The following is a 21,705-nucleotide window of genomic DNA, read 5'->3' on the forward strand; positions in this document are numbered from 1 at the left end:
GCTAATCTCTTGGGCAAGTATATGACCAGAGTTTTAACACCAAAAATTATAGCCATATAACAACACACAAATTCAAGTCTTATCTAGCCTCACTTTGATTCGCCACCCTACCTTGCCTTTGTTACAGGAAGGGCATGACTTTTGGATCAAAGAGAAAATTCCACAGACAGAAGTTTTCACATGCCTGCTACTACAGCAGACTAAGCTCCTATCACAGGGAAAACTAACTTTCACAGAGACAGAATATACAAACCTACAGGTACAGTGTGACATATAAGTATTTTTGGGAACAGCTGTATTAAATTTATGAATGGGGGTTCATGTATGATTGTGTTCCACTCCATGGGTAGGGTTACAACAGCTCCTCCAGGAACTAACAACAGTGAGGGGATTATAAACAACTCCAGAGCACAGGGAAGAGGTCTCAGACTTTTCAAGAAACTAATGGGGGGGGTGGGGGGACAGAAGCAGCAATTAAGAACCAGTGAAGAAACAGCAGCTGTTGACTTCATTTTGTACCAGCAGTAAGATTAATTTCTTCAGACCAGCAGCAAACTAAAGGTGATAAGCCAAGCTATGTTCCCAGGATTTGAGGCAGAATGGGAAACCTACTCCAGACTGGGATCTAGGAGAACTCCCTTTTCCTCCTATAGGGGACCAAGGAGATGGTGCCACAGATGGTCCAGCAGAGGAAATAGTGAGAGGACCAGAAACATGGAGGCTGGAGCTGGAAAGACCCAGGAGCGATGGATGGAGCTGGAGTGACAAAAGCTTGCTGACCAGGACAAATACCACTGGCTCAAAGAAAAGAAGATGGTCAAGTCACACCCAGGAGACTCAGAGAAAACACAAGGGTGGTGTACCTAATCAGGGCTAGCAAGCAGGCAGATTTGGATATGTTGAACCCAGCACTCTGCCTGTAGCCTGAGTCAATATGGACACCAAAGAAAGTTCTGGGATTCTGACTGCAGGAATATGTGAGGTTACATCTTATGACATGTTATTTTTGGAAATGAAAATGGGGCTCTAAACCCAAATCCAGCTTTTCCAGCAGCAAAGACGGACAGGGGCTATGCCTACCTTAGCACTTTTGCCCGAATAACTTAGATCACTCAGGGGTGTGAAAAAAGGGGAGTGACATAAATTACGGTGACAGAAGAGCCAGTGTGGACAGCGCTATCTTTGTAGGAGACACTCTCCCGCAGACACAGCTACTGCCACTTGACAGAGGTGGTTTAATGATGTCGATGGGAGAGCTCTCTCCTATTGGCACAGAGCAGCTACACAAATGATCTTACAGCAGCACAGCTGTATTGGTATAGCTCTGCTGCTGTAAACTTGCTAGTGTAGACGTGGCCAGGATGATACAAACACCTCTAGCTGACTCAAAAGGCAGAAAGGTTTCAGCCTGAATGAAAGAGGAGCTGACACAGAAAAGGCGTGGGGAGGGGGAGGGGACTGGAAGTAGTGTAAGTAGCTAAGAAACTGATACATAAAACAACCAGAGAGGTGGGAGAACTTCTTCCCCCAGTCTGACTTCCTGATGGTCTGTGAAAATTGTGGTGTTTAGATGTTGCTTGTAATTATTAGAATTGGGAGCACTGGCTGTTGGGAGTCTGAAAGGACAGGAAACAGGAAGGAGGGGGGACGAGTTGAGAGGCTGGGAGAGAGCTACAGAGCATGCAGCAGCAACTTGGAAAAGAGGTTTTTCCACTTTGAAAATAAAGTCCTATTGAAGCTTGTTAGTACCTTGCCTGGTCGATACAACAAAAATGTAAAGGACCTTGAAACAGGAGGGGGAAGAAACACTGATCACCTTGACTCAGTGTGTGCGGAACAAACTGCCTACCCAGGGTGTGCGGGTGAGTCAATACTTCCTCCTTGCCTTAGAGACCCTGAGGTTATGTCACAAGACTCCCCAGGCCCTGACCTCCCAGAAGGTGGGACAGAGGAAGAAATCTGGCTATGGGGGGAGAATCTTTATTGCATGAATTGTTGAAATTTGAAGATATAAAAAGGAATTGGCAGACCAATTCACCATCCATGGAATAAACCTGTGGATTCTCCTCATAGGCTAAAGAGCTGGCATGGCCAACCAGACCATGACCCAACCACTTTTTGGCTGGACACTGTGACCCCATGTCAGTTGCAACAACATTTTAAAGTGTTATGTGTGTGTGGGGATATTTCTCCTTCTGCCTGACCCCTCCTCTCTTGCCCCTGGGCCCCTATACTCACCCCATCCAAATTTGGATGGGGTGAGTATAGGGGCCCAGGGGCAAGAGAGGAGGGGTCAGGCAGAAGGAGAAATATCCCCACACACACATAACACTTTAAATGGCACTCCACAGCGCCTGGTTCCCTTAGGATGCCAGTCAAACACCCTACCATTTCTTTATGGGGGAAGATGTAATATATTACAACCCCATGCAGTAGTATTTCCTAGAGACAAACAAAGAAAGGGCTTTTGGTGCAAAAAGCTAAGCTTTAACTGACACAGGGCTTTCATATTGATTCAGCAAATGGACAGGACCAGGGGTTCTCAGGGGCACCTCTACACTGCAGCTGGGAGGTGTGAATCCCAGCATGGGTAGACAGACTCAAGCTAGTGTGCTGGATGTTGCAGCACTGGTTGTTCAAGCCCACTCAACCCCTGGCACTGAGCTCAGGCACCTAGCATGAGCTGCTCCCAGTGCCACAATGTCTACACTGCTATTTTTAGTGCACGAGCTTGAACTGAGCTAGCGCACATCTGTCTACCTGCACTGGGAATCACACCTCCCAGGAAACCTACACTGGGAAACCCCAACCCTTGCTGAAGGGTTGGAAAGTCTGACACCTACCAAAGCCTTATGCAGCAGTTGGAGGAGACCTCTGGTAAACTCTCACTGAACACGTAAGAACTTTTATTGCTTTTTGTGTTTCCTCTGTGTGCATTTTGGTCCTTAAAATAAATGTATTCCGTTAAGACAGAGCTGTGTGGTCACTTGTAAAAACACAGTAATTGTACTAGGAGAAAAGGCACAGCCCAAGTGCTGGGCTTTAGGGAGGCTGGCTTGCTGGGGATAATCGCCACATATGGCAGGGGGCAATGCTGCTTTAAAAACCTCCAGTCAGCAGGGAATGGGACAAGGGCCTCTACCCAGAGACAGATGATTGCTGGAGGCCTGAGACCAAACAGGGCACTCTTGGAGTGGACCATGGGGGGTGGGGAAGTACAGTGCAGTTACTGTGACAGGGGAGATCTGAAGAAAGATCTCTGTGAGATACTGATTCACCCCACCCATCCACCAGAAAGGCTGTGGAGCCCATCCCCAAACCTCCCAAATCCAGATCATTCTTGCAGAGGGGAGGAGTAGAGGGCACAGCCATCAGCGTGAAAATCACGTCTCCTTATTGATTCTAGATCCTGTGGACACACCCCAAGCTTCCTGGTAGCACAGGTCCATTGAGCTGCTCAGTCTAGGCATAGCTACTACAGGGACAATTAGGAGGAGCTATAAAAGGGAAAGACACATTGGTTAACACAATGGATTCCCAGGTTAACCCATACTTAACCTAATTTACCTGCCTAAATTTATTAATTTTATAATACCAGCACTCAGTTACCAATGACACCTAAATCAAAAGTCTAGTTTGTTACCTGTACAGACTGTTTTCCTTTTGTTGAAGCTAAATATAATAATGGTCTCTTCACAGTAAAACAGGGACCCGATCCTGCAAATCAGTCTAAGTAAGACTCAGCAGGCTCTGGTCCTTTATTTTCCTTGAAAGTAATAGCATGGTTTTTTAAAATCAGCAAAATGGAAATGGTCTGTAGTATAAGTAACTAAACTTGTCATTTATGTATTTGTAACTGGCTGATGTAATTAAAAAGAGCCCTTGGAACTACTCCCGCCTGTAAAGATTACTCAGGAGAACAGGAGACTGTAGGATTGGGCCCTAACAGAGTACAACCACTGAATTTTATATATAATTTTTCATCGTATAGCTATACATGCTCAAGTTGTGGATTCTTGATGGCAAAATGACAATTTCTGCATAGCTACAGACCTCTGAATGCAAAGAATTCAAATTATCTTCACTATTGGCTGGTCAAGACAATTTACATCCACTGGTCAATAAATTTCTTCATCACGAATACCTACCAAAAATATACAATGCTCTAAAAGAAATATAGTTTATTGTTTGAGCCTCGTCCAGATATATAAGTTAAACTGAAATGCGGGCAGCTATTTAAGTGTGAACGTATCAAGTGGTGTGCAAGGTGAAGTGCTAATAGAAATTATTCCTTTCTGAACCATGAAATATTTTTTGCAACCATTTTTTTGAATTCCTTGGCTACTTTAGAATTTCCCACAAGCCCTCTTAAAAAAAATCACTAGTATTTTAGCACATTATTTTTTTAGTTAGGTTGGAGCACACAGAGTTGAAAATTAATCTTCATATTCAGACAAGTATGTTTAAATTATGGATGCAATAAGTATTATAAAACATTAAGAAACTGACATGCGAACCAGAGTTTCAGTGGGATCAAGAATTCAGAATTAATTCAGAATTCTAAAGTTATGACTACTTCTTGCTATAAATATATAGGAGCCTGCCAAATACATGTGTAGGATTGCCTTTTGTTAAACTTGTCCAAATGGTGTTTGATTAAAATTTTAAATCTCAAAGAAAAGAGTAAACATTACATAATAATTTTCAAATTCCCCTCATTTGACCTTAAAACGTACTTCAAGTCAACAGATGTACCAACAGTGATATGGCAAGATGCACCTTCCACAGCTTTTGGCAATCATTCCTTTTTATTATTCCTTTGCTCACAAGTGCTTTTCAAGACAGAGAGAGGACTGAACAAGTTAATGGGCCTGTAACGTGTACTCTGCTGCCTGCATTGATTCCTGTTTATAAGGTAATCTTGAGACCACATGTGGCTGTTTCACACAGCGTGTCAGTAAATCTCCTACAGTGAGACAGCCCATGGGCAGCTCTGTTTTCATCAGACCAGATTGTGACCTAATCAATATGGTTCACAGCAAAACAATCCCTACTTTCAGCAGCCATGCAGAAGTGGAGGTTGAGGCAAGCCCAAGCCTTTGTATAGAGTCTCTATTTACCTGTCACCGTGATGGTTTACCCAGCAGGATATTTAAGAAAATGATCAAACTACCTTACCATATGCCTTTGCCAGCAGCAAATCACAAAATAAACATGTTTGTTTAAGACTAATAAAACTTATTCCAAGGGATAAATTTCAAAATCCAAACAATTACAGCACTTTAATTTGTCTTTATATTATTCTTAAATCTCAAGAGATGTAGATTACAAAAAAAGAAACACTTATTTAAAGCCCTGTCCATACTACCATTTTTAAACTCTGCTTAAGGATGTTCTGCATCAATCTTACATTCAGAAATGGTATATCAGAGCTGAGTTTCTGCTCTGCTGCACCTGGGGTTAGATCCTTGATCACACTTCTGATTTAACACTAGCTCTCCAGGAGGCTGAGGGATCATCCTCTCAGCGTTAGTGGAAATCTTGAGTGGATTTAGAAAGATAGCAAATAACCACTGTCATCAAACTACCATTAGAGATATTTGTTCTATGTGGTCAAAGAATCCCAACACCCACCAACTACCTCATTTAAACAAGCACAACAGTTTGGTGAAAAAATTAAGAAGCTATGAAATTTTAAGCTAAGGCTTTTTAAACTTGACTTTTTAACCTAACCCAGGTAGTGCAACCGTATGCAAGTTTCTGAACACCAACTGACTTTACATACAATAGGCCAAACTCCAGTGCAATTCCTCTTGACAGGCAATCTTGCCAAGACTACTAGCAGAAGCAAAGAACTGAAACCACACAGAACTTCCTGGCAACAGACTTCTCCCCTACATTCCACATCATGCTTATTTCCCTATACATACCCCCAAGGGATCATTACATACAGAACACAAAAACACTTCCCATCCTATTTGAATATTAGTTTAAAACCATGGGACATTAAAATGTCTATGTGACTGTGCAATCTTAAAATTGCCCTGCAGTTTCATGGTTCCTTAGACAGGAGAGCCTGCCTTGCAGCAGACCGACTGAGCCAGGGCCCCAGCTCCACTCCCACTCACGCCTCTCAACCTTCATCCCTACCTGTGTGGAACACAAACCCATTCAAATGGGTGAAATGAAATTAGTAAGATGTGGTGCCCGTTTTTTGCTGAGCAATATAACTGATGGATCATTATGGTCTGTAACTATAAAATCTGTTTTAAGGATGTTTTATGTGCAAATCAAATCAATCAGTTTTGCAGTCTTCAGGTGGGTGGGAGGAAGGTCCATGAAGGAAATTCCTGCATGGTCTTTTCATGGCCACTAGGGGATGCAGAACTGAAGACATCGGGATAGTCCTTGTTCCCCAAATCAATTCAAGTTGCTTATCCCTCCTCAATGCAGTTTATGCAGTCCCACTTCCCCAATTCAATTAAGAGGCCAGGATAGATAGATACTGCAAAATCACCAAACAAAACAAGCTCATTATTACTGCCAGAACACTAGAAACAGAAAATTATACAGAATTATCAGCACTACAAGAGCTCTCTAGGTCAAACTGCCCAGTAATCACAATACTCACACTTTTTTTTTCTTTTTTTTTGTTAAGTCCAATAAATAGTTATTTAATAATTATTATAAATTCTCTGCATATGAATGTGCAGGAGATAAGGTAGTTCTGCGTCTGTGGCCTAACTTTCCCCCTTACATAAAGCAATTATCCTTACCATGAAATGAAATACAAAAATATCTTAAGGAAATATTTTCTTCTTTTAGTAACAAAAATGGTCAGTTAAACAGAGACAAACATTTCATGCAATGTTTACAGTTTCTCATAAATACAAATATTTTTCTTTTTGTTCTGGTACAAGTAACTCCTATCACCAAAACTTAGAGAAATTACGGAATCTCAACCAGATACTACTACATAAGAGATGCCCTTGCATTCTAAACCTGGAATCTTTAAAGGTTTTCCACCCATTTTTGCTTTCATATATCAATGTGCGAAGTGTCTTATCACGTCCATATTCCAAGGAATAATCCTAAGAAGAAGTAGTTAGCAAAAATGCCTCTCCACTTACTAGCTTTTTTTTTCTCCTCCCCAGAAAGTACATCTTCATCACACATTCTCCATAGACAGACAGTTCTGGTTTTCTTAATTGATACCCAAAATGTCAAGGTTACCTACCAATCATTCAAAAGATTTAATACATTAAATGCATTTACAGACTATGTTGGGTAACCTCAAATGTTATTTCCTTTAATACAAAATCCTCTCATGAATCCAGATTCTGATCCCACTTAAACTAGTTTTATCCTGGTACAAATAGAGTTATATAGAATTTACACCAGCACTACTGAAAAAAGAATTTGGGTCATTATGCACATTGTCTCCAATTTCCTCAGCAAACCTCCCCCCCAAAATCAGGATATTTCAGATACTGTTCTGTCATTTTCGATCTGGCCATGCAATGCAGAATTGCTGTTTGTATTAGGATTTAATTAATGTAAAAAACTGGCTTCAAGTGCTCCTTTGTCCAGGATTCTACTAAGCTCTGCTATCTACTGGCTTCTTGGTAGGCTGTTAGATTCAGATGTTCAGTAACTTCAGTTCTCGAACGGGTCCGGATCTTTGACATAGCTGTCCTCCTGTGGGGATCTGTTAGACTATATAGAGTGTCTGATCCTGGCATAGTATTCACAGAAGTAGTTGGGAGGAGGGAGGGACAGAAAAAACAGGGAAATTCCCCATAACTTTCTGATCAGCTACTGTTCTTTCCCTCACACTAATCTTACATTACTATTCTTTGTGGCTTAGCATGGTCATTCATATGCCAGTTTGTTTTCACCATCTATGGCTTCATCATTACTAGCCTGCTGAACTCTATTCCCTCAACATGGCAGGGAGTGGACTCAATCTTTACACCACTAGTAGTGTCCCTTTCTGCCCTTCTTAACACCATCTCATGGAACAGGAAATCAGAGAAGACACGCTCATCCACAGCAGCCACATGGATTAACTACTTTGTAAGTGAATCACTTGATTCCTCTTTGGGCTGCTTTAGTAGGCCCTTCATATCTCCTTTTAGAGCCTTTGGAATGGCTCCACACATCTTCCTTAAGGCAATAAGAGTTGCCTTTGGCTTGCAAGCTCCTCCACATTTTTGACAAACTAGGGGAAAGACTCTGCTAAAGGCTTCCCTGTCAGTCATTCTGTTGATTAGTTGTAGGTGATCAAACTAATCTCAAATTCATGCTCAGGAAAAGATTGGAACCCTTCTAATAACCTGCCCTGATGACAGGTATACAATGTAAGGGTAGAGAGGGATGGGGTGAATGAAGAAAAATGTTTTACTAAATTTTCCAGTGTCTCACACATGCAAATAATGTAATATATAAACACATTTTCCCCAATCAACTAACAATGCCTCAATCTCACACTTAATACCTTCTATAAAAAAAGTGGTCTGGTCATCAATTTTTCCACTACAAGTTTCACTGAGTGTAAACCATTAAAATATGGAGATTTATTTAAACAGAATTCAATTATTAAAACAGCTGACAGATTTAGCATGATTAGAAATACACACAAAATATGCAACAGATGGCTTTGATAGGAAGATGATCTGAGCCTGCTCCATTTAGCTTAAGTAACGAATAGTCCTTAGCACCGCTTAGGTGTAAACTCTGGAAATTACTGTCTTCTTTAAACTTGAGTAAAGCATGAAGTTCTCATATTTCCTTATGATTGAGTTTTATTATTTTTTTACAAAAAGAAACAAATTAGAACGTATTTAAAAAAAATTCTCAAGGTACAGTTTTAGGGCAAGTAGATCAAATTGGTTTACTATATGAATCTGAGGCAAATCTAAAAAGATCTGTTATAGGACGGCTGAGTTATAAAACTGATTTGCTTAAAGGAAATAACAAGAGGTCCTAAGGTTTCAATTCTGTATCATAAATCTGGATTAAAAAGCCTCTCCCAACTGTGACATGAATTTGGTGATGTGCTCATTTAATGATCACAATTTTTAATCTTTGTAAATGTCCACACTCATTACAGTATTAAAATTCAACAGTAATGAATGGTGTAACAACAAAAAAAGTTAAATAAAAGCCAAAGGGCAGCCATTGAAAATGTAGAACTTGACATAATCCTTTTAAGTATTTAATCATAAATTTAAATCATGTTCCTTTAAAAAAGGATGTAATTACCAGTTGTAAGCACATTTTAATATGCTCAGTTTATTATATGCCCGGTTAAGACTGTCCTGCACCTATTAGCAGCATAATTCAATATTTTACTCTAAATCTTATTCACAATTCTAATGAATTACCTCCTTTCACTCTTGGAAATAGGTTTGGTATTGTGTTGGAAATAGGATGTCTGATACCCAATAAGTCTTACTGATGATATTCTATGGCACACAGAGACAGTCCTGTAAAGCAGATTTTTGTGTGTGTATATATAATTTCTACTCTTCAATAAATCTTTACCATTTTTTACACTTTGTAGCAAACACACAAAATCTTCTTTCTCAACTTCATCTAATCTTATGAGTTTGGCAAGTGTATTAACCCTCTGAATTTCAACTAATCACAGGGATATAAGATATTCTGAATCACCTGAAAGCAAAACAAGGGTTGATTGTTACTTTCAGGACAAAATTATTGTTATTCTGTAATACACAAAAAATAACTAACACAAACGTTAAATTGCACTGTTCAGATGATGATGCTAGAACCTCATTAATATGGTTATGGGAATAGGAAGGGAGGACAAGAAGAGACCCAGTAGGTATGTGGATTGAATGTTGGTTGCGAGGTTATTGTGAGCCATCTAACCCTGACCCTGCCTGGCACTGGCTAAGGCTTTGGAACATATATAGGGCACCTGCTAGCTGGAGGACCAAACTTACAATCCAGAGGTTAACACAAAACATGGGTGGCCTTGATGAGAAATTCAGCCTCCCAACCAGAGCTGAAATGGGTGCTGGGATGCCTATCAAACACTATTCCTGGAAATTGTTTAGGGGCCCTGTTTCATTTCAGCCTCTGGCTGATGTAAATGACTGACTGATGGAAAAGGGGAACAAGCATTCTTCTTTGTTCTCCCTTCCCTCTGTAGAGCATCATTTTAGGACCAATATAGGAGTTGGGACAAGGACAAGGAGGGAAGGGATTTCTGTGTTTCTATGGCCCTGAACAGCTTCTGCTTTGCGTCTTCCTCACCTATGACTAATTCCAGTGTCTGCCTCTGCCGCCCCTCAGAGCTTCTCCAAACAGCAGCAGCAGCTGCATAAAATTGGAACGATTTATCTCAATTTCATTGTTCAGTGCGTGTATTTTTAACAACACACTGGAATCTATATCAAGGTGATACATTCTATCATTAATATATTCCACTGTTAAATTCATCAAATTCTTTAAGAATACATTTACCTCTTGTTTAGTAGATATACCTGATCATCTGAACTTGCAGACTGCTCTTCAACCTAAGAATGTGGGACTTTATTTTCTTTTATTCCAAGGTCTACTGTGTGGTATCTTCCTTTCCAGATATGCCAGTGTGACTTTGCTGGATAGCTTCACTTTGTGAAACAATCTTAGTTTTTAATTTTAACATTGAGCACACACTAATCTTTGCGTATACTCGATTATTTTGCACTCAGCTGCAGTATTTATTTTGAAATGCAAATGTGTTTACTTATTTCAAGTGTCACAAACAAGTCTGTTGTAGTTCTTTCTGCATCATTATCTAAGACCTTTCTTCACCAGTTGTATGTTCATTAGTATATTTTGTGCCTGTATTTATTTGTAAATTGTGCTGGGAGTGACACACTTGCAACCAAGAGAAACACCAGTAAGAGCCTGATCATTATTTCCTGCCCTCAGACACCTGACCTGGGTCAGGGTTATAAAAATATAATTCCAGTGTCACACAATAGAGGTCAGTTTATGTTGATTTTAGTGGCTTCTGATCCAAATGTCATCTTTAACCTCTTTCCACAGCTGGACTCAACCCCACGAGGATCAGAGTCAATTTATCTAATAGCCACACCACTGCTGAAGGGGAACAGAGGTGGGAAACTGCCTCACTAGAGTCCCTCACTCCACATAATGATCTTGGGCTACTCTCAGTTTCAATGGAAGTCACACAAAAGCTATTATAGGAGCAGTCAGATTCTGACCTTGCCTTAAGCAACAGGAAAGAGAGAGATGCTGAGCAGAAGCAGCAGCCAATGCTGTAGCCCTATTGTAGAGCATTAACACCTAGAATAGAATGAGGAGAGGGAATAAGTTCGTTCACGCACTGGACCACATGGTACATATCACCTGCATTTGCTCTGCCATGGCAGCAGCACTTCACCATTTTGTGATCCAGTAAAGTGTGAACATAAAAATGCATGATCAATGAAGATTCATTGGTTACTGAAACAAGGAGTAGCAAGGTTATACTGTATTTCTCCCCAGAATATAAATTAAGCTATTATACATTAATATTATAAAAAACTTGTTTATTTCAGTTAATTAAAAATAAAATCAATAAATACAATAAAGGACAAGTGACCACATAAAAATTAAAAATATATACTTAATTAAACATACGTTTCAGTGTATTCAATTTGTTTTAGCAGGTTTCTGAAAAAACACTTTAGCTTGTACTATAACGAGCGTTCAAATGAATACTAACATTAAAATACCGATTGATGATGCACTCAAAAAATATGAAAAACTTTAGGTTTACCACAAAACTACAAAAGCTGTTTTACTATTATTAGTAATCCCCAGTATCTGAAGTCTTTATTAATAAGCAAATCACAGCAGTTGAAGTTATGGACACAGTTAGCTATACTGCTGGAATTCTTGATGTTTGACAAATCATCTTATATTACCAAGATACTAATTGCTATCACAACTGGATGAAAACGTTATTAAGCAGCTGATGCTTTTGAAAATGGCCAGCTTTCTACAACTACTCTACATTCACCAGACTTTTGGGGAGTAAATATGGCAAAGAATCCATAATATAAGTTCTGCCAGCAGTAGTATGATGTTAACTTTTTTTTTTTTTTTTAAAACCCAACCTTACCAGGGTTTACAGTGAATACAGAATTAAGCTATTTGCATGAGTTCATCTGTTTAACTGGGGAAGCTCTCCTTAGGCTCAAGTGACAGACGGTTTTGGACCTCGAAAGCTAAAGTATTCTCTCTCCAGCGCCCCAGGTGCATGTGTACGATTTATACAATATTTTTGTCTGTAGTACATATATTTATTATGGAACACGTTGGAGATTTCATGCTACACCTCTGGAAACTAGTTCAGAGGTGATTCTCAACACATAGAACTAGCTATGGTATCATTTCCTGGAGCCACGTGAAATGCGTATTTGGGTTCACACATTTTTGGTGAACCTAAACTGGATGGTCCCAGCTGTTTCCCCTGAGGTTTGCTTGTTTTGGTTTCCCAGCAAATCTTGAGCCAACCCCAATAAAACACCTGTTTCATAAAGATCTGAATAGGTTTTACCCCACTACACCAAATAGTCTCCAGTAGGGCCTCCTGACCTTAAGCTGTCTTCTAGACTACAAACTTCCCACTCAACCTTCAAAGATGGCCAGCTGCCCCACTCTAGGTTTTTGGTAGCCATACAGTAAACCTATCCCATGTATAGATCCAAATAAAATACTGAAAGGGAAATGCAAGGGGTGCCCAACTTCCTCATCACCATTCAATAGCAGTGAGACTAGGAAATACGCCTTCATTTTTGGAGTTCTTTCTCACCACAGGGCATTCTAGGGCGCAGTAGCTCCAAAAAAAGGGGGGGGGGCATTTAAAACGACAGAAACACATCTAGGGGATCATTTCCCAATCCTCTGGCTGCCAAGGTGGGGAGTTGGGGTGCACAAGGACATGGCTCCCTGAGAGTATATCTTATAAGGGTACGTACATACTAGTACATGAAAAAGCATGTTCTAGAGGAGGGCAACTGGCGTGAAGGCATTAGAAGAATATTAAGGTGGCAAAAATCAGTCATTTAAAAAGATAGGAAATGGCTAATTTAAGGTTGCACAGACACTCAGAAACCAATCTTAATTCTAGTACACTAGAACCCTATTTTATTAACTAATTGGGGACAGAGTAGTTCATAAAATCAAAAAGTTCATAAAACTGAACATCTCAAAAGTTGCAGTAGGTAATGTGTTAAGTATTAGTATAGTGTACTGCATCATTTTCTTCTTATCCTTTCAACCGCTGCAAAGTGATTTTCAATCCACTGAAGGAATTGGAATGTGAAAAGATGTTGTTCTTCACTGACATCGCTTCCATTATTTAATTTCTCCCCTCCCCCCCCACAAAAAAGGTTCATATAAGCGATCGTTCATAAGAGACTGGTGTTTGTAAAATTGAGGTGCTACTGCATTTCCTAACTTTTGAGCTTGACTTTGCACACTCAAGGTTCTTGTAATCTAAGTTTTGTAGGTAATTTCCTAGCTTTCTGAAAAAACAAACCACCTCCAGCCCCAAGAAATTCCATCATGTTGAACTGTTTTCTCTCTAAAAAAGAAAAGGAGTACTTGTGGCACCTTAAAGACTAACCAATTTATTTGAGCATAAGCTTTCGTGATGCATCCGATGAAGTGAGCTTATGCTCAAATAAATTGGTTAGTCTAAGGTGCCACAAGTACTCCTTTTCTTTTTGCGAATACAGACTAACACAGCTGCTACTCTGAAACCTGTTTTCTCTCTCTCTCACACACACACACCTCTCATAGGTTTTAAATTCCCCACATGCACTTCATGTGATTCCCACCTTCAATTTCTTAGATATAAGATAAGTGGATCCCTTTAGATACTTAGTATCTTAGTTTTGACTCAAAAAAAGCTTCCTAAAATATGAAGTCTACCTACCTTTGGACTGTGAGTAACATGAATGAAGGAATATGATGCTGCCAGAGGAGAATACCTGGGAGACACAACTGGCTCAAGGAATAAAGGGCTCTTCCCCTCCTCCTCAGTGAATCTAGAAAATCAGCCACCCAGCTGTTTGTCAGAAGTCCAATCTGGTCTGTCCCCCGGGTCCAATCTCTTGCTTCTGTACTCTGCCTCCCGGTCACCTATTTATCAGCCTATTCCCTATTACCAAGAGCAGAGGCAGAATACCACGGTCATGAGTGGTATGAATACTTAGACATAGAATTGTAATAGAGTCCTCATAAGGTCTCCAAAGAAGCATAATTAAAAGGTTTTATTTTTAAGTGGTGTTTCAGTATCAAAGACTTCTATATTCTTAAAACATACTGTGAAGAGCTTGGTAACTTTTAAGGATCTTTTCTCAGCTTTCTTTTCAGCCTTTTTTGCAGGGGGTGAGGAAAATTGCCCTCTTTTCCCAAAAAGGCTGAAAAAGAGACTGGACATAGAAGTAAGCAATCTAATTTCAACAGCATGTATAGTAGGGCCTCCATTATTAAAATCAAAACATAGAAATAACACTAAATATCAGCTATGAAAATAAGGTTAGCTAACAGCAACTTTTAAACTTGAGTTTACAGATATCCACTACAACACTATCCCTGCCAAAATTATTAAATAGACGCCTTGGGACCAAATCCTGCTTGCCTTACATGAGTAGTCCTATTAAATTCAAAAAAGTAAGGCAAACAAGGTTTTAAAAAAAAAGTTAGGTAAATGAAAGAGTAAAAGGAAACATTAGACACGTGATTCTGCCACCTACTTAATAAGAGTGGCAGAATCACGGCCCATACACAAATGAACTGGCGCTGAAGAAGAAAGAATGGCACCTAGATAGTAAAATGGCAAAACTGGATTAATTCTACAGACCCACACATGGGATTAATAAAACTCTTTTCTACATAAAACTTTGAAGCTCAGAATAAAGCAAACTTGAATATATTTGCACTAAGGAAAAGGCAAAATACTGAAAAGTGTCAGTAATCTGTCAAGCAAGCCAAAAACTAAATGTGAAATTACTAAGGCTTTGAAAGTACTTCATTAAACTTTTCTAAACCTATTTCGTAATCTTAACTGTGTACTTTGTACAAATATAAGGTAAAAAAGGTGAGACTTAATTACAACTCTGGAGACCTGCTCTTTAACAAGGTCCAATATTATTCTGATAAATGGTTGACTTTCTAAGCAACGTTTCAAGTGACATTTTGCGCTTCTAAATTTTGAACAGGTAAACAATCTTATGGGCACAACTCACCAGTACTCATGGGACACTACCAGACATGTATAAATAGGGGTCTAACTAAACTGCAGCAAAGTCACCATTTTTTACAGGTTGGTTAGGGCATAAATAACAAATTTTGTGGAGATGTTCATACAGTTTTATATTTCATGCCACCTCTACTTCTGTGCTGCCGCTGGCGGTGCTGCCTTCAGAGCTGGGTGCCCAGCTAGCAGCTGCCATTCTCCAGCCACCCAGCTCTGTAGGCAGCACAGAAGTAAGGATGGCAGTGCCGGTACCCGCCCTACAATAGACTTGCGACCCCTGGTTGGGTTGCGTTGAGACCTCCAGTTTGAGAAACTCTGTGTACTTTCACTGTAGGGTAAAAGTACACAAAAGACCAGATTTCACGGTCCGTGACATGTTTTTCCAGAGGCACGAATTTGGCAGACCCCTAGTATAATATATGGAATCATTATTAAGTGAGTTGTAACTAGAGTTACCCACAGACAGGAGGAATGTCTACACTGCAATTAAAAACCCGCTGCTGTCCCATGTCAGCTGACTCAGGCACATGGGACTTGGGCTGCAGGGGTATTTCATTGCTGTGTTGGACTTCCAGGCTCGGGCCTGGGCCCTGGCTCTAGGACCCTGCAAGTTGGGAGTGTCTCAGAGCTCAGGCTGCAGCCTACACCTGGGTGTCTACATTGCAGTTAAATAGCCCCACCTAAGCCACATGATCTCAAGTCTGCTGACACAGAATAGCCACAGGTGACTAACTGCAGTGTAGACATACCCTGTGAGACCAATTAACAAAACATGAGCGAAATCTTCAGATACCAATGAACTAATATGAGTTATGACAGATTACCAATGGTGTAACAGCGCAGAACTTTGCCCATGATAGCTGCTTAACTCTGTTATTTGTACTTTGGTAATCTAACACTGAAGGTATGTGAAAATCAATACAATTATTGAACACAAAGTATCGGAGACTGTACAAGATGACACTCTAAATTTCTTTGCTTTTAAAAAATAAAATAAATATTGTTAAATTTCATAAAGGAAGAAAACCGTATGGGGGAAGGTAGAAGGAGTAGCAATTTTCATTTTAACTGTGCTGAGACACTTATTCAAGAAATAATTAATAGAATTTCAATCTTTTACTGAGGTTATGATGACAGCCCCTTTGAATGAATTACACTGGAATAAAATGCCTACAGCAGTTCTTAACCTATGAATCACCGACACAACAAAGCAACTCCTCTAAATCTGTTATACCAATGCATGTATAGATCCTTTATCACCATGATATTTAACAAACTGCAAATGTATTTATATTTTGTTTGGAAAAAGTTTATTTCTGTTTGTTCACCAAAAATATACAGTTACTATTGTTAGGGTGAACAACAGAGAAAGCTATCAATAAATTTACCCAAAGCAGCAAATATAATCATCACAGATATATCATTGCTATCCTTTGAATATAGCTTCTCTAACAAAGAGAAAAAAAGCAAGAAAATTCCAGAGTTAAAGCTTCCACTCTTTCTCTAAGGCCAGACTGTGGCATTCTGATGAGTCCTCACTTATGGAACTATTCACATGAGTTAGTTCTCAACAACGTAAGAGCTCCACAATCTGGGCCCCATGTAATATTCCTTTTGGTGCTCATGTGGGAGAGGTTTTGAGACCAATTTATTATATGTGCTGTAAAAATTTAATCCAAGTAGGAAAAATGTAACTTTAGCAAACATTTTCACTTTGTTTCACTTCCTAACAGTGTGCATCCACTAAAACTGTGAATAAATTATATATAAGAAATGTTTAATAAAATAATGTAAAAACACATTCTTATTACTGTTAGTGCTTTAGGTTTGGTGTTTTTTTGTTTGTTTGAAATACTGGAAACAGAATAAGTGAATTAAGATGCTGACAAAATTCTTACCTTTTTCTTCATCTATTCTGAAAATGCCAACACCAGATCCATCTCTGATTGAATACCTAATCTCTCCATCTCTTCCTGCATCCTCATCATAGGCAGTCACTGTCATCACAGATGAACCAATAGGGACATCTTCTTTTACAAAACCCTTATCCACAAAGCTGGAAAACCGTGGAGGGTGCAAATTTTCATTTACGTCAACTACCTCAACCTCAACGTAACAGGTAGAAGATAATGAAATCGGCTTTCCTTTGTCCTTGGCCCGTACGGTTAGATTATAAACTTGTCTCCTTTCAAAATCCAGTCTTTGTACAATACGTATTGCTCCACTCAATTTATCTACATCAAAGGTTCCATCTCCACTATCTAAAAGGCTGTATCGTATTTGACTTGACTGGCCCACATCAGGATCATACGCTTCCAGCCATGTGATAATAGTTCCTTCTGGAAGGTCCTCTCGAATTTTCACATGATAATTCAATGGAATAAATTTAGGAGGATTGTCATTGACATCTTCTAAAGACACTTTCAAAAGTACAGTGGAAAACAACTGAGGTTCTTCATTTGGCTGGTCCCTGGCTTCTATTTTCAGGAAATGCACGTGTTGGATTTCACGATCCAAAGCCCCTACAACGTGCATAACACCTGTCGTACTGTCAATAGCGAACATGTCTGTATCTGTAAGAAGAGAATATTTCACTTCCCCATTGGGTCCCAAATCTTTATCTGTGGCTTCAATCTGAATGATTTCGCTGTTCAGCTCCTTGTTTTCACTCACTTCAACAAAATAGCTGTCCTGTAAAAACTCTGGTCTGTTATCATTGGCATCCAAAATTTTGATATCTAAAAGATGCCACGCAGACTTTTGTGGTATTCCCAGATCATACACAGTAATATTCAGAGTGTATTTATCTTTTACTTCTCGATCAAGGGGAGATAAAACCTTTAACATTCCTGTTTCCAAATCCACAGTAAAACTACTATCATTATTACCTCCAGAGATAGCATAAACTAGTTTTCCATTGAAGCCAGTGTCAAGATCAGTGGCATTCATAAGTATTATGCTGGAACCCACAGGTAGGTTTTCCTTTACTTCAACACTGCTTGAAAGAGTACTTCGAAACTGAGGTGCATGTAGATTCATAGAGTGAGTATCAAAGAAAGCATCCTCAACCTCACCATGAGAGTGCGGCTTAGTTGCCTGCAGTAATTTCTCTGCCAGCATTTTGGCTACACCAGTCTCTTCACATTGCAAGTTTACTGGTTTACGACTGGCAGCTACAGTTATGTTGATATATAATGGTACTGCAAAGTTCTCACCATCTGTAGCTGTAATTCTCAGACTATGAAAAGATACTTTAGCACCTAAACCATCTATTAGAGATTGCTTCAGGGAAAGCACCCCAGAGTTTGGATTTAAGATAAATAAATCTAATTCATTTCCAGATTCAATCTGGTATCTCACCAACTGGAGCTCATCAGCATCAATAGCAGATACAGTAGTAATTTGTTCTCCAACACCAAGATCCCTAGGGATTGTTCCCTCACAATTTATTTTCTCAAATAGTGGTGTGTTATCGTTCAAATTATTTAAAATAATAGTAACAGGAACTTCAACTTCTCGACGATATGGTATGCCCCAATCAGACGCTCGAATCCTTAAATTGTAAACCCTTGGCATCAATTCATAATCCATGTCTTCTGTGGTACTGATAATACCATTGAAATGGTTAATCACAAATGGTAAAGGATTCAAGTTTGCAATGCTATACGTCACATAACCATTCTCACCCTCATCAAGATCTTTTGCATTCACACTCAAGACACTAGTACCAACTGGCACATTCTCATCGAAGGAAGCTTCATATGATGTCTGAGTAAATTCAGGGGGATTACTGTTTGTGTCTTTTACTTTAATCAACACTTTTGCAGAGGCTTTTCTGTCACTTGTCATGACTTCAAGTTCAAAATGGGATGCATATTGTGCTTTTATTGGTTCTAAAGTGGTAATAAGACCTGTGTGCGGGTTTAAGTTGAATCTGACTTTGCCTGGTGCATTTTTAAAAGTATATTTTAATTGGGAATAACTAGGTAAAGCTTTTACCATTATCACAGGAGTGTTTGGAGGGGAAAATTCACTTATCTCTGCTCTGTACACATCTTTTTCAAATCTGACCGGTCCAGACTTAAACAGTGGAGATGTCACATGAATAACTTTTACAGAAGAAAACTGTGAAGGATTTCCTTTATCTTTAGCCTGAAGAGTCAGATTATATCCAAAAGGTTGGCTCTCCCAATCAATGTGGCCGACAGCTTTGATTTTATATTCTTTACCTCCTGGAACAGACCTCACCGTTTTGAACTGTTGAAGTGGGTCACCAGCCACAATACTTAATGATGCTATTTCTCCATTTGAACCCTGATCAAGGTCCTCAACCGTTACAATTGCGTATGTTGGATCCTTGTCCAATTCTGAAGGAGCCAATACAGCAGCTGTAATAATAGGAGCATATTCATTTGCTTGCTCTACGTGAACAGTTAGCCTTGCCATGCTGCTAATACCGCTGCTGCCGTACAATTTCATTCCACGATCCACTGCGAGGATTTCCATCTCATAAAGCTTAGTTTCTGCATAGTCGAGTCTTCCAGTTAGAACCACTGCACCACTTGTTGGATGTATAGCAAACATATCTGTTCTTTCTTTAAAACTGTAGTAAAATTCTCCATTGGTTCCAATATCTGCATCTGTTGCACTTACTCTTGCAATGCTGGTCCTTATTGCTGTATTTTCAGGCAAAGAAACACTGTACGATGTTGGAGAAAACAAGGGTCTTAAGTCATTTGTATCCAGTATCTGCACCCTGACCTGTGTGCGTGCTTCAGCATTAGTATTCTTTTCAACTGCTTTTACAGTCAATATGTAATGGTCTTTCACCTCTCTGTTAAGAATAGCTGTATTTCCTCCCTTGGTCCGTATTCTCAAAAAGCAAAAGTTTCCAAGAATATACTCTTCAGCTTTGAACAAGTTTTCATTGTCACCAGAAATAATTTTGTATCTTATATCCCACAGTGGATTTGCAAGGTAAATGCCCATTTTTACTGGCTGCTCAATATAAGTCTTGGCTGCAGAATTTTCATACACCGTGGCATTGTACTGGACTTGTGTAAATTGCACGGGTGAAGTATGATATGGTCTTTGATTTCCTTCACAGTTTCCAAAATGCTGCACCAGCAGCAACAGCAGCATGGTCAAGGGTCTCCCCATGGTGTCAATTATCAAAATCCCTGAAACAAAATAAAGAATCATTAACTGAAGCTTTGCAAAAATTACTGATGTGTCATTTTAATTTTGATTAATTATGTGATTTAAAATACAAAGGATTTAGTTAAAGTCTTACATCTCTAATGTGGCTAAAAGTAACATGACTAGATGATGATCTCTCAATAAAGTTTCCATATGTTTCAGACTATTTAAAGGTAGTCAGATAATAAAAATCTTAAAAATGTAACACTTGAATGATGGAAGTTCATAAACCAGAAAAATAGGGAATACCGCTATTACCATGGAAGGATTAATAAATTAAAAGCCAAGGTTAATTACACAGTTTTTTACTCTGTCTTGAAAGGACCATCTGAAAGCAACTACTAAAGAAATCTAATAACTTCAGTTTGAATTTTCTTGCAAATATTAAGTTTGGCTATATAACACTAAATTTAAGACTACCCTAATTTTTTACTTAAAGGGCTTTCATTTATTGTAATTTGAAAATCAATTTGGAAAGTATTCATTTAATATAACTATACCCATAGCTACCCAAAGTTAATATGCTTTGTCATATAGCTTATTAATGCTGTATTTCTCACATCTTGACCTTAAAACTAGTGGCCTAGTAATGGCTTCAGTTGTGCACTTTCTTTATCCATATGAATAAAATTCCTCCACATGTAACAAACATTTCTCATTCAAGCCCAAATAAAAAGCAGACAATGATTAGCTGCCGCAATTGTTATTAAGGTTATACCATACTAAAAATAGTCTTTGAAATGTCACCATTACAGGCCATGTGTTATTGACTTGTTTTATAAATAAAAAATTAGTGGTGTCTGGATGCCCCCAGTGCTTCATAACAGACTACCGAACCTTTCACTTCAGGTTACTGGGTCACATGTGGCATTGGTACAATAGTGACAGAAAGTCATTCTCATGCCTTCTAATTTAGGCTGTTCAATGGCTAATGTCAAAAGATATTCTAAGAATTGGACTGAGACTATGTTAAGAGTGTAATCATTCACTCCTCTGGACTTCCGAGTGCAACCACTCTGTTCTAGGTCTGTTTTAGTTACTTTACAAGCTTTCTGGGACAGGGACTGTCCGTATATTGCATCTTGAGCAGGTGGCAGTGCACACCACAATGAATACTTTCCCAATTAACACTAAATTGGAGAAGATGAGGATTCAGCATGCGGAGGGAATGAATTACTTTCTTACCCTTAGATCTATCCCCATCAAAACAAAGTTGA

The 21,705-nt window shown here is 39.2% G+C and overlaps 1 protein-coding gene across 2 annotated transcripts in view; it reads right to left on the reverse strand.

Moving 5' to 3' along the window:
* The window catches only part of FAT1 (FAT atypical cadherin 1), a 133,688-nt gene extending 113,239 nt beyond the window's left edge, over positions 1–20,449 (reverse strand). For both annotated transcript variants that reach the window (XM_077814557.1, XM_077814556.1), the window contains exon 1: positions 17,188–20,449. In XM_077814557.1, coding sequence (XP_077670683.1) covers positions 17,188–20,449 — 3,262 coding nt within the window. The remainder of the gene's footprint in view (positions 1–17,187) is intronic.
* Positions 20,450–21,705: the final 1,256 nt, after the last annotated feature.

This window comes from Eretmochelys imbricata, chromosome 4 (genome assembly GCF_965152235.1).
Source record: "Eretmochelys imbricata isolate rEreImb1 chromosome 4, rEreImb1.hap1, whole genome shotgun sequence".
NCBI classification, from domain to species: domain Eukaryota; kingdom Metazoa; phylum Chordata; order Testudines; family Cheloniidae; genus Eretmochelys; species Eretmochelys imbricata.